Source organism: Trematomus bernacchii, unplaced genomic scaffold (genome assembly GCF_902827165.1).
Source record: "Trematomus bernacchii unplaced genomic scaffold, fTreBer1.1, whole genome shotgun sequence".
Classification (NCBI taxonomy): domain Eukaryota; kingdom Metazoa; phylum Chordata; class Actinopteri; order Perciformes; family Nototheniidae; genus Trematomus; species Trematomus bernacchii.
This window is the reverse complement of record NW_022987603.1, coordinates 223,555-237,355: the sequence shown is the minus strand read 5'-3', so window position 1 is coordinate 237,355 and position 13,801 is coordinate 223,555. Positions and strand designations below refer to the sequence as shown.

Genomic DNA, 13,801 nt, shown 5'->3' with positions numbered 1-13,801 from the left:
ACAAATTACTTCAAAGCAAAACTTCTTATGAAATAAAAAAACATTTGTTAATTACAAAAATGTCAAAATACTTCTGAAATCTTTAAACACGAAAAGCGTTTTGTTTTTAATTTGTATTATAATAATGTTCAGCAACATTTCTGGCTAAACTTCTCACACCATTTTATAAAACTGAGCTTTGAATGCTTGTTGAAATAAAAAAAGAAATAAAAAACACCAACTCTCGATGTGCTCAACTCCACCAGCAGGTGGCGCTGTAACACCTTTCTCCTGTTCTCTCTGGACTCATTGGCATCAGGTATTGCAATGCAGGTTTCAGAGGATATTTGACTAGTTTTATTAAATATATAACATTATTCAGCCGGGGTTGCTGTGTCTTTGGTTTCAAACTGCACCGACTGCTTTGACTTTTCAAATTCAACCAAATGTGTGAGTTGTTGTTAAAGATCTACGTCTTCAGAAGGAACCAATGGGCTTGGAGCTGACAGGAAGTCAGAAAAGACATATTGATGGTGTGGTATTTTCAAGTTGTGTGTGTGTGTGTGTGTGTGTGTGTGTGTGTGTGTGTGTGTGTGTGTGTATATGTGTGTGTGTGTGTGTGTGGTAACTTCTCAATTTTACTTTTTTGTATGCTGCTGCAATGCAAAAATGTCCCAAATTGGGATCAATAAAGTAGCTCTTATCTTATCTTATAAAGGTATTCTGGTTTAGTTTGCTTCTAAATAACTGATTCTCTGTCGGTAGTGTAGCCTAAGAGCTTGTCTTCAGTGTTGATAACAGGTATTTAGAGGACTTACTGCAGTCCGCTGGCTCCACTGTGTGTCCGCAGTCTGAACAGCAGCTCCTGAAACAGCATTAGATGAACCACCACTAGCTGTCAGTGAGCTCCGTCTGTTTCCCTTTGAAGAATTAAGCTGCTTTTAAACTGACTTTTTTTTAGAACACAGAGGTAAGTAGATTACACAGTAGTTTATCATAGGTCTAATGTTTACACGTGTTCACTGTGCTTTTTACGTGTAAATATCTAGTTTTAATGTGGGTTTTACGTGATGCTTTTGTCAGTTAACAACCTGCTGTTGTGATGGATATTGATTGATTGAATTGATTGATTGAAAAGTTTATTAACAGCTTGTATATTGGGTACAGTACAGTACAGCTCAAAACATACAATTGTTAAGGGGATGCAGACCAGAGAAAGACTTTCGTCTTGTTTACATCAGGGTCCCCCATTTCCAATTCATCATATCATTTAAGACATATAAGACATATTTGACATACAGATGGCTTATTTACAATTTACATACAGGTGGTTTTTTACATACAGATGGCTTATTTACAATTTTCATTTTAGATTTCGTTCTAATACATCCTAACCGGACATTTAAGACATACCAAGTCTACAGATATACAGTTAGTAACAGAGTCTAAAATGCGAGTATATACATAGATGGGGGGGGGAAGCTGTCCATTGTACGACAGGTTGAGATTTGTACCATTACCGGGGCCAGTTTTGCAATGCTTTCCCCCGAAGGTGCTCTTTAAGAGAGGTTTTGAAGGTAAGTATAGTTTTACTTTCCTTTACAGTTGTGGGAAGAGCGTTCCACCTTGATGTGGCATAATTGCGAAACGTGTATTCCCCTTTTTTTGTGCCAAATCTGGGTTTTACATGATTTGTGGAGCTCCCTCTGGTGTTATGATCATGGTATTCCTTGACCTTTGGGAAGAATTTTGACATGTACATGGGTACCATAGAGGTGTAGTGGATCTTGTAGACCAGGCCCATTGCAAGTAGCTGTACTCTGTCGTCTACTCTAAGCCATCCTAGGTTGTCAAAGTGGGCAGAGGTGAGGTGGGTTCTAGATGAAAGGTCAAGCAGTAGTCTGACCAGTTTATTTTGCGATGTTTGAAGTTTTATTTTTAGCGCCTTGGAGGTGCTATGGTACCATGACGTGCAAGCATAGTCATAGTACCCTTGAATGAGTGCTCCTGCCAGAGTTTTCAGGGTGTTTTTGTTTACCAGAGAGGAGATCCGGTATAGGAATCTAGTTCTTTGATTGACTTTTTTTATTACATTGGATGCCATTTTGTCACAGGAGAGGTTTGCCTCAAGAATAGATCCTAGGTATGTAATTTCCTTCTTACTTGTGACAATAATGTCACCCACTGCAACTGAGAAGTCGTCGGATTTGCTGAGATTATGTTTCGAACCGAAGAGAATGGACTCTGTTTTACCCAGGTTTTAACGGTTTCTGTAGCTAAGTATGCTAAGCTAATAAAGTTAGCCACATTCACAATTAGCCAGATGTGTAAAGTAACTAAGTAAACATGTACTGAAGTACAATTTTGAGGTACTTGTACTTTACTTGAGCATTTCAGTTTTTGTGTTACTGTGTACCTCTCTCGTCCACTACAGTTCAGAGGTAAATGGTGTACTTTTCCTCCACTACATGTATTTAGTAAGGGATAATGTGCACATTATCCCGCTTATTACATGGCCACATTCTCAACAAAGTAATGATATGACTCCCAATATTAATTGAAATGCTTTTATGGATTTAGAAAATGATTTAATTGATTTAAAAAATAGTTGTATTGATTTAAATTGACATGCATCCGCTAAGGAAAATAGTCCGTTGTTACCGTTTGAAAAACGTAGCAACGGCAGGAAGGCGGAGCTTTTTGATTAGATTTGAAAACATTGTTGCTTGCTTTAAAAGTAGCACAATTCATTATGTCAAACCTTGGAAAGTATCTAGATATCCCTGCCCTAATGCCAAAGGAACTGCACACTGAATATGTGTCGCCGTTTGATGTCTATGTCTGGACCGCTGCGTAAAAAGGAGGGTTTCTGCCCCGTTACTTCTCCGCTGTTTTCTTGTCGCTCTTGTCTTGTCAGTTAGAAAAGCAAACTGTATACAGTTTGCTTTTCGGCCAAACTGTATACAGTTAAATCGAACGGACTTGTTTGTGCAGATGTGAGCGTCCTTAACAACGGTCAATAAATCCTTGACAGCGGTCTGTCTGTTCTGGATTAACAACGTGTCACGTGTTCTGAATTGACCAATCAGAATCGAGTATTCAACTAAACCATGTAATAAATGATATACACCTGAACATCAGCAGGAGAGGACTCTTTAAAGTAGAGACACTATACTGATATATACCTGAACATCTTTTGTTACCAGATTACATTCAGTTGGTGTTTACCATGTGCTCTCTATTGGACAATATGAACTTCTGAAACTATTTTTATATTTGTATTTTTAATTGCATAACAATCAAACCATCCTATATCAGGTTATCATAAATAAAAAAAGGCACCTCTATAAAGCATATATATCAAATAATAGCAACATTGTGCAGGTCTGTTCTTTCTCCTCTGGAAGACCCCCAGTAACACCAGGAACACCAGTAAGGGTCCCAGTGCTGGATACTGGGGAAAGATCAGAGGCGCCTTCTACAGTCTGATGGGTGAGAACTTTTTTTCTTCTATGATTATTTGTTAAATGCCTATGTGAATGGCATGTGCGTGTAGGGAACACTATACAAACTAAATATTAACAATTGTTATTGTGGGGGAAACTTCTGAAGCAATTGGAAACAGGACTATGGGCTCAGAACAGTCTCATAATTCACACATGCACACAGAAGGATTCACACTTGTATTTCCGGTTCCACACTTGTGTTTTTCAATGCTCACACAAATGTGTTCCGTTTCATATTCATGTAAATAAAATCTAAATACAGAAAAAAGTTTTACATATGTATTTTTGATACACACATTTGTTTTCCGTTTAAAACCGCTGCACCGGCAAACACAACCCGCTCTCTGTGCATGGATCGCTGTGCATTCGTGTGTGGGTTTTTTGAGACTCCCCTGACGGTAACCCGATTCGTACTTGTAATTTTTTCTATCTATAGCCAATCAGATGTCTCCTCCATTCTAAGCCAATCACATGAGCGCGCCCCCACGAGGGTATGATTTATTGCGTTCATGACGTAGCGCTTCATGTACGCATTTTGCGCTGTCCGGGTTAGGGTAAAATGCGTAGCATGAAGCGCTACGTCATGAACGCAATAAATGGCTATACAGGGTAGAGATTAAAAACAAATCAAATACAATCATTTAAATATCTATATATGTTAAAAACAGGTGAATACCCTCAGGTGAGTGACTGTACCCAGCTGTCATAGTAGAGAAGTAAAAAATAGACCATGATATTTAAAAAAAAATTATTGCGTAACAATATTGTGTGTGTGTGTGTGTGTGTGTGTGTGTGTGTGTGTGTGTGTGTGTGTGTGTGTGTGTGTGTGTGTGTGTGTGTGTGTGTGTGTGTGTGTGTGTGTGTGTGTGTGTGTGTGTGTGTGTGTGTGTGTGTGTGTGTATTTGAGTGGAAGATCAAGCTGAAAACTTAACCGATGACAAGAAGCCAGTGTTCAAACTAAATAACCCAAATGTTGCTTTGATCTATTTCCTGATGACAAACATGTATTTATTTGCGGGTTGCTGTATGTAGCATTTTGAAAGGTGTGGCTAACTTGAAGCTAACGTTTGATTCTTGCTCTGAGGTTTGATATTCATGATTAAATGCACTTAATGTAACTTTTAACCAAAGCTTTAGTAACGTTTATGGGTAAGAAGCGCTCGGTTTCTTCGACAGTTTCATTTAAAGCATTTTTTTTTGTATTCCTTTAGGATCCAGCCCTCGTGTCCGCGGCTGTGGAGGAGAGGATACAGCATCTTCTGGTATAAAAAACACACATTCTGACCATTACAATGAATAAGAAAAACATATGTATGTGAAGAATATTGCCTTGATGTGCTTTTATTCTCTAGGATCCATCTGTGGTCTCGGCTGCCGTGGAAGAAAAGATTCAACGTCTTCTGGTGAGTCAGAAATACTTTATTCCTCCTATTTAGACACGGCAAAGACACAGTGCAGATAAAAGACAGAGTAAACAACAAGTTGACTAACATTTTAAACAAAAAGAAGCAAGATTAAATAATATAAGTACGCATCTACAGTAGAAATAAGTAAGTACCAGCTTTATAAAGTGAGTTAAGTTGCTGTAATACATTTTAAAGGAGCATATATATTGGTCTTTTCCTCCTCTAGGATCCAGCTGTAGTGTCGGCTGCTGTCGAGGCGAAGATGCAACGTCTCCTGGTAAATCACAGACCCTCTGGAAATGATTAAAACATCATGAACTACTTATTTTGGGGTTGTTTACACGAACATGGGAGTCTTTTTGTATCTCAACATTATTAAGTGTGTGGCTTCCTTCCTCGCTTTCTATCTAAGCCACTTTGTGTGTGTGTGTGTGTGTGTGTGTGTGTAGGTGTAGGTGCAGGCCCTGGAGAAGTGGCTCAGCGGCCGCATCAAGGTGGGAGGAGGAAGAGGCATTTTCAAAACTATCTAGTGTTTATATTCAAGAAATGTATACAAAGAAAAGACGAAAACAAGGAAAAGAAGCCATTATTTCCAAGTAAATGCTCTGCCTTTGTCTGCACATATTAACGGTATTTACTGTGACTCAGGACCAGGCGTCGCTCCGCCTCACAGGAAGCTGCTCAGACTGTGGACGACCCGACGCAGACAAAATGGCCGACTTCGCTCTGGAGACTCATGGTCAGAGACATCAGACAACTTTGTTTTATTATAAAACTTAAAGGGGACCTATCATGCAAAATGCACCTTTGTACGTCTTGTATACATGAATATGTGTCCCCGGTGTTCCAGGGAACTCACCAAGTGTCAGAAAACACAACCCTCTCTCTTTTCCTCCATACCCAAAATCTCTAAAAACGGGGCTGCAACGGATCTGATAAAAACTGATCCAGATTTGAAAATAGTCTGACATCAGTGACGAGGAGCTCCGCCTATATGGCCAACTCTCCACCTATCAGGGGAATGAGAGGTTGCCGTGGCATGGTAACAGCATGGTAACAGCATGGTAACAGCATGGTAACAGCATGGTAACAGCATGTTAACAGCATGGTAACAGCATGGTAACATGACGCTCGTAACTCGGCCCCCTCCTTTGCAGGGGGGCGTGGTCAGCTGCAGCGAATGCAAAGACAGGCTGGAGGAGAGCAAAATAGAGCGAAATGAGGCATGGCTAAAATGCATGATCTGTTTGGTATTTTGAAAAAGAAAACGTATAAATATGCCTTATATAGGTATGGCCCTACAATATATTATTCAAATATAGCATGATAGGTCCACTTTAATTATCTCTGAGAGCTTCTTACAATTCAGGCAACAATCACAGCTAACAAATCTGTGTGTGTGTGTGTGTGTGTGTGTGTGTGTGTGTGTGTGTGTGTGTGTGTGTGTGTGTGTGTGTGTGTGTGTGTGTGTGTGTGTGTGTGTGTGTGTGTGTGTGTGTGTGTGTGTGTGTGTGTGTGTGTGTGTGTGTGTGTGTGTGTGTGTGTGTGTGTGTGTGTGTGTGTGTGTGTGTGTAGGAGCACGTGTGATCAGCACCAGGTGTTCTGAGACGTATTACAGCTCAGCCGGTTTCCCTCTGTTTGGTTTCCGTCGGTTTGGTTTCCCTCGCTGGTATCCATCAGAGAGCCCAAGCATCGTCATCCAGGTATCTCACATTTACCTCCTCTAATACTTTCTCACATTGACCTCCTCTAACCTTTCTCACATTGACCTCCACTAACCTTTCTTCTCAGTAAGATAAAACCCTCCTCTCCTCGTTTCTCCCAGGGTTCCCCGGTGCTGTTGGCGGGTCAATGTTGGCCGTTTCACGGTGCGCAGGGCACGCTCCTGATCTCCCTCTCTCACCCCATCACCGTGAGTCACGTGACCCTCGACCACATCCCCCGATACAACTCTCCCACCGGACGCATCGACTCCGCCCCCCGAGACCTCCAGGTCTACGTGAGTCACCCCAGAGAATATTGTCGTGTCAAATAATCATTTCAAACATATACTCTTATTGTCTTTTTTTTTTACACTGTTAAATTGTATGTTTAGTCTTGTATGTGTTTAACAGAGACATATGTTAAGGATTTACATATCAGCAGCGGAACTCGTCATGAAGCCCGCGATAATAAAACCCACCCATTTAGAGGGAAGATATGATTGGTCAATTGTACTGTCATTTGACATTACTCTCTCGTTGAGTTACTATAGCGGGCCCTCTGTGAATTCACAGCAGGACCAATCAGCTCCTGTCTTCACAGTAACTCGCAGAGACGCGCTTCTTTCATTTAACCCTTCACATTCAAACTGAAACTGAATAGGCAGATTCGAAGGATTTATTTCTTTGGAAATGTTATTTTAAATACAATTAAATCAAGTTATTTTGGTAAAACTAATGAAAAATATAACAAAAAGAATATATTAAAAATTGTTTTTAATATTATTATTTTGTAGAATATCTTAGGCCCTCAGAGTGGCCCTCTCTCAGGGCCCTCTAGGGCCACTCTGAGGGCTCGCCACTGGTGACTGTAAGCTGTGTTCTGGGTGCAGAACTTCTTTATCCTCTGAGGTTGAATTTGCTCTGTTCCTACATTCGATTTCACTTGTATATTGACTTTCTTTATTACTTTATTAAATATAACATGAATAATTTCCTCCGCAAATATCAGCCAAAAAACAGCTGTCACTTAATCCATGTCCACGCACTGTTTATCAGGCTTTTTGGTTTGTTTTGGTACACTAGCTACAGAGACCTTTACATCAGTTTGTCACCCTCTGTATTTGATCTGTGTCTCCCAGGGCATGAGGGAGGAGTCAGAGGAAGGCTCTCTGCTCGGGACCTTCACCTACGATGAGAACGGAGAATCTACGCAGACGTTCAAACTGCCCGTGAGTTCAGACTGAGGAATATCGATGTTAAAATGACTTGCATTGTGAACAGGCTAGTCATTAGATTAGATTCACTATTGATCTGTAATTGCAGCCTGTTTACAAGACATTGAGTTCAAAATAAACTAAAAGCATTAACAGTGAATACAGAAAAAAGATGAATATCTATAGAATAACAAATCAGAAAGAAAAATGTAATGTCGTTTTATTTATCTCTTACATTTCCCTTATTCCCCTCCTCCTCCTCTCCCTCCTCCTCTCCCTCCTCCTCCTCCTCCTCCTCCTCCTCCTCTCCCTCCTCCTCCTCCTCCTCCTCCTCCTCCTCCTCCTCCTCCTCCTCCTCTCAGATCTCCAGTGTTGTCTATGTTACAAGACCCTATGCTAAATAAGACCCTATGCTAAATAAGACCCTATGCTCAATAAGACCCTATGCTCAATAAGACCCTATCAATAAGACCCTATGCTCAATAAGACCCTATGCTCAATAAGACCCTATCAATAAGACCCTATGCTCAATAAGACCCTATGCTCAATAAGACCCTATGCTAAATAAGACCCTATTCTCAATAAGACCCTATCAATAAGACCCTATGCTAAATAAGACCCTATGCTAAATAAGACCCTATGCTCAATAAGACCCTATCAATAAGACCCTATGCTAAATAAGACCCTATTCTCAATAAGACCCTATCAATAAGACCCTATGCTCAATAAGACCCTATGCTAAATAAGACCCTATGCTCAATAAGACCCTATGCTAAATAAGACCCTATGCTAAATAAGACCCTATGCTAAATAAGACCCTATGCTCAATAAGACCCTATCAATAAGACCCTATGCTCAATAAGACCCTATGCTCAATAAGACCCTATGCTCAATAAGACCCTATGCTAAATAAGACCCTATGCTCAATAAGACCCGATGCTCAATAAGACCCTATGCTAAATAAGACCCTATGCTAAATAAGACCCTATGCTCAATAAGACCCTATGCTCAATAAGACCCTATCAATAAGACCCGATCAATAAGACCCTATCAATAAGACCCTATGCTAAATAAGACCCGATCAATAAGACCCTATCAATAAGACCCTATCAATAAGACCCTATGCTCAATAAGACCCTATAATAAATAAGACTATGCTAAATATTAGCTTCAGACACGTAAACATTGATGGTAAAGGTATTACTGAGTTTACCACATAAGTTGTAAAATGCTGAATAAGCACCGAAACTTTCATGATATTATTTCTCGGTTGTTTCCGTGAACGGCCGAATGTTGTGTCACGGTAAATGTTGCGGCTGCAAGGCATTGTGGGGCAGCATGTTCTCCTTTCCTTTCGTTAAGGAAGGTCCAGTGTTTCCTAAGCTAAAGGAGGTTATAAAGGAAGTTTCCTAGCTCCTTTCCTAGCTCCTTTCCTATCATCTTTAAATGTCCGTTTGAGTCATATTTAAAAGCTGTTGAACGGCTCTCTGTGCTCTGTCCTGAAAACATTACATTTATGATTCTTTCCTAGGTTTATTTTTGTAAATGTGTTTACTTTTCTGAAATAATAAAAGCCAAACTTAAAGAGTAAATTCAGACGTTTCTTGCCGTTGCTGCCGACTGTGTATTTGAATTGATTAATGTCAAAATTAAAGAGTGTTTGAGTAAAACTGATGTTTGTCTGAATGATTTAATTAAATATTGTTGCATTTAGTTTTACATAAGGTCTTGTAGACTTTCTACCGTTAGCTCTTCAGAACCAACTTTAATTTAAAATATGGAAGCCCTGTGCCCTGAGACCAGTTTCACCGCAAGTACGGAATACGGTTCAGAACTCTTGACTTTTTCAGAACTGTGATTTCAGGTGTTTTTTCCGAATTTTGACTTTTCTTCAGGATTCGGAATGTGTTTCTCAAAATGTTGACTTTTTCCTAGAAATCCGACCTTTTTCATAAAGTTGACATTTGTACTTTTTTTTCCGAACTACGACTTTTTCTTAGAGATATTACTTTTTCTTAGAAATATGACTTTTCCTCGAATACTGACTACATGACATGTTACTTGTTAGACGCTTTTATCCAAAGCGACTTACATACTCAATACTGTGGACAATCCCCACAGGAGCACTTTGGGGTGAAGTGTCTCAGGGACACAACGACATGCTGACTGCAGTGGGGTTTGAACCTGATCCGAACACCAAGGCTCTATTCACTGCGCAACACACCTCCCCTAGACTAGAAACATATTGTAATCTCCCCTGTGAACGGGTGGAGAAAATAAGCATTTTTCTGTCACAAGTTTAACCGCAACTCTACTTTTTCAGAACTGTGATATTTTTTCATTTCAGGTTTTTTTTTCTCCGAATTTAGATTTTTCTTCAGGATTCGGAATTTTTTTCTCAACATTTTCACTTTTTCCTAGAAATCTGACTTTTTTCAGAAATTGGAATTTTTTTTCAGAAATCCGACTTTTTCCTAGAATTCGGACTTTTTTCATAATATTTTATTTTTTCAGAATGACTCTTTCTTAGAAAGATGTGGATTCCTAGAATTCTTACTTTGTTCATAATTTTGTCTTTTTCTTAGAATTCTTACTTTTTCTTAGAATTCCGACTTTTTTCATAATTTTGACTTTTTCCAAAAATCCTGACTTTTTTTCAGAAATCCGAGCTCTTCTCTCTGATTTGATTTCTCCGCTCTAACTTGTTGTAGTTTTCATCTCAGCCGCCGGCCCGCGGTTGCATCTCATCTTCGGCAGCTGTTTGGTGGAAACAAATTGTTTTCATAATTTTGAACTTTTTTTCCAAAGATATGACTTTTTCTTAGAATTCAGACTTTTTAAAACTAGTTTTTATCAGAAATCTGACATTTTCTTCCTTTTTTTCAGAAATCCGACTTTCTTAGAATTCTCTTTTTTTTTTTTTTTTTTTTTACTTTTTGGTTCTGAAATCTGACTTTTTTCATGATTTTGACTTTTTCTTAGAATTCTGACTTAATCATTTAGACTTTTCTTTCATAAATCAGACTTTTTCCTAGAATTCTGACTTTTTATCAGAAATCCGAGCTCTTCTCTCTGATTTCTCCTCTCTAACTTGTTGCTATAGTTTTCGTCTCAGCCTTTTCGTAGCATCTCATCCTCGGCAGCTGTTTGGTGCGTACGAGACAGACAAACTGCACCGACTGCTTTGACTTTTCAAATTCAACCAAATGTGTGAGTTGCCGTTAAAGATCTACGTCTTCAGAAGGAACCAATGGGCTTGGAGCTGACAGGAAGTCAGAAAAGACATATTGATGGTGTGGTATTTTCAAGTTTCAGTACCTCATCATTCAGTCAGTGGTGGAACAACAACATGTTTCAGTCCCTCATCATTCAGTCAGTGGAACAACAACATGTTTCAGTACCTCATCATTCAGTCAGTGGAACAACAACATGTTTCAGTCCCTCATCATTCAGTCAGTGGAACAACAACATGTTTCAGTACCTTATCATTCAGTCAGTGGTGGAACAACAACATGTTTCAGTACCTCATCATTCAGTCAGTGGTGGAACAACAACATGTTTCAGTACCTCATCATTCAGTCAGTGGAACAACAACATGTTTCAGTACCTCATCATTCAGTCAGTGGAACAACAACATGTTTCAGTACCTTATCATTCAGTCAGTGGTAGAACAACACCATGTTTCAGTACCTCATCATTCAGTCAGTGGTGGAACAACAACATGTTTCAGTACCTCATCATTCAGTCAGTGGTGGAACAACAACACGTTTCAGTACCTCATCATTCTGTCAGTGGAACAACAACATGTTTCAGTACCTTATCATTCAGTCAGTGGAACAACAACATGTTTCAGTACCTCATCATTCAGTCAGTGGTGGAACAACAACATGTTTCAGTACCTTATCATTCAGTCAGTGGTGGAACAACAACATGTTTCAGTACCTTATCATTCAGTCAGTGGTGGAACAACAACATGTTTCAGTACCTTATCATTCAGTCAGTGGAACAACAACATGTTTCAGTACCTCATCATTCAGTCAGTGGTGGAACAACAACGTATTTCAGTACCTCATCATTCAGTCAGTGGAACAACAACATGTTTCAGTACCTCATCATTCAGTCAGTGGAACAACAACATGTTTCAGTCCCTCATCATTCAGTCAGTGGTGGAACAACAACATGTTTCAGTACCTTATCATTCAGTCAGTGGAACAACAACATGTTTCAGTACCTTATTATTCAGTCAGTGGAACAACAACATGTTTCAGTACCTCATCATTCAGTCAGTGGAACAACAACATGTTTCAGTACCTTATCATTCAGTCAGTGGTGGAACAACAACATGTTTCAGTACCTTGCAGTAGAAGTAAAGGCCGACGGTCACTACCAGCAGCAGAGTCAGCGGCAGGACGACGGCTCGGATGATAAAAGGTCCTGGATCTGATGGAACACATGGACAGCATCACATCAAGAGTCAGCAAACACTCTGTAGAGACCTGAACCCTGAAATCACTGCAGCATGGAGTCATTTATAATACATAGCTGTATTAGTTACATTAAACTGATAGTACTCATGTTGATACTCCAATGTAAACTAGAACTGATTAGACAATCAACCGGTTGGTGTGGAAAAATATGTGAAGGAATAATAAGTTGTCAGGAGTCTGGTATCCTTATGAACTGGACATTTTGTGGCAGCTAAAGCGTCATCTTCATCTTCACACACTTGGGAAGAAAAAGACAAAGTCTTCCAGAAGAAGACTCTTGAAGTCAGCAAACACTCTGTAGAGACCTGAACCCTGAAGCCACTTCAGCATGGAGACTCCTCTCTCTCTGATGTGGCCTCTGGTGAGACTTTAATATGTGGCCTGACATGTTTCCAGACCGTAGGAGAAGCTGCTGTATCTCTTACATCCAGCAGTCAGTACTCAGGTCCAGACTCTAATGTAGACTAGACTTCACTGGAGAACCAACCGAACAGTGAGGAAACACAAAAGATGAAACAAAGAGGCCTTTGTGCATGAGACCAGGACCATAAACCCCGACTGAAGGAGAGGTTCTGGTCCAGGTTCTGCTGGATTCTTGTTGTTCTGAATTTTCAAGTCATTTGGACAAAAGTGAAATATGTAAATACTATGGTAGATACAAACAACAACAAAATGAACATATGTTACAGTGATTTAATTGTAATACACATTTAAAAATGATGCCCAAATAACTACATACAGATGCTGGTTAGAAAAAAACATGTTTTCATGCTTTGACAAGTGTGCAGACAAGACGCTGAGGAAACACTTTTAAAATGTTTTCTGCATGGAGATCAGGCTAAGCTAACATGTAGCTGCTCCGTCCAAACTCACAACAACGTCACACAGACATAAATAAAGCAGTGACTGTGGTCTCCATGCCACAGACAGTCTGTGGTTTGTATATTTATAACTTTCCCCAGTTTCTGAATAGATATAGTGAGCTGTGAGCTCTGTGTGCTAACAGCTAACAGCTAACAGCTAACGGCTGATGTTCTGGTTTCCTTATTAAACGTCAGTGACGTCAGACTGAGATCCTTACTGCTGATTGGCTAACGCGAGACAGCATCAGGCGAATTTGACTCAGAACATGAAAAAATTGAACTCTCATGGATGACGCAAGTCGCGTTAATAGCATCAGTCGCGCCGCTGGCGCTAAACTGCGACGTTCTGCGTCTTTGCATTGACTTTACATGTAATCGCGACGCTCGAAGATTCACATTGCATCCGGTGTGAGTGTACCTTAACAATTAGCATCCATCTGTTAACCCTTTTTCAAAAAAATGTGTATTCATCTATTCAATATTATACATGAACATCATACATGTTACATACAACAGACAAAGTCCAGGGGCAGACATACAAAGCAACAAGACATTACATACAGTAAATAAAGAAAAAAGGAAAGAGAAAGTTAGTTTTGATTGCCTTCTTATTCCTAATGTTTTTAATAGTGCTAATATATTA

At 39.6% G+C, this 13,801-nt stretch overlaps 2 protein-coding genes across 2 annotated transcripts in view; one reads left to right on the top strand and one right to left on the bottom strand.

Annotated features, from left to right (window-relative positions):
- The first annotated feature begins 3,363 nt into the window (after nt 1-3,363).
- Nucleotides 3,364-8,271, top strand: LOC117482612 (SUN domain-containing protein 1-like). The gene is made up of 10 exons (XM_034130765.1): nt 3,364-3,471; nt 4,697-4,747; nt 4,838-4,888; nt 5,118-5,168; nt 5,341-5,385; nt 5,540-5,630; nt 6,467-6,594; nt 6,717-6,890; nt 7,734-7,823; nt 8,171-8,271. The coding sequence occupies exons 6-10, from the start codon at nt 5,603-5,605 to the stop codon at nt 8,210-8,212; spliced, it is 462 nt and encodes a 153-aa protein (XP_033986656.1). The 5' UTR covers nt 3,364-3,471; nt 4,697-4,747; nt 4,838-4,888; nt 5,118-5,168; nt 5,341-5,385; nt 5,540-5,602; the 3' UTR covers nt 8,213-8,271.
- The window catches only part of LOC117482632 (CD5 antigen-like), a 49,234-nt gene continuing 40,300 nt past the window's right edge, over nt 4,868-13,801 (bottom strand). The window contains exons 8-9 of the mRNA XM_034130788.1: nt 12,163-12,248; nt 4,868-4,913 (exon numbers count right to left, since the gene is read on the bottom strand). Of these exons, the coding sequence (XP_033986679.1) occupies nt 4,905-4,913; nt 12,163-12,248 (95 nt within the window). The 3' untranslated portion in view covers nt 4,868-4,904. The remainder of the gene's footprint in view (nt 4,914-12,162; nt 12,249-13,801) is intronic.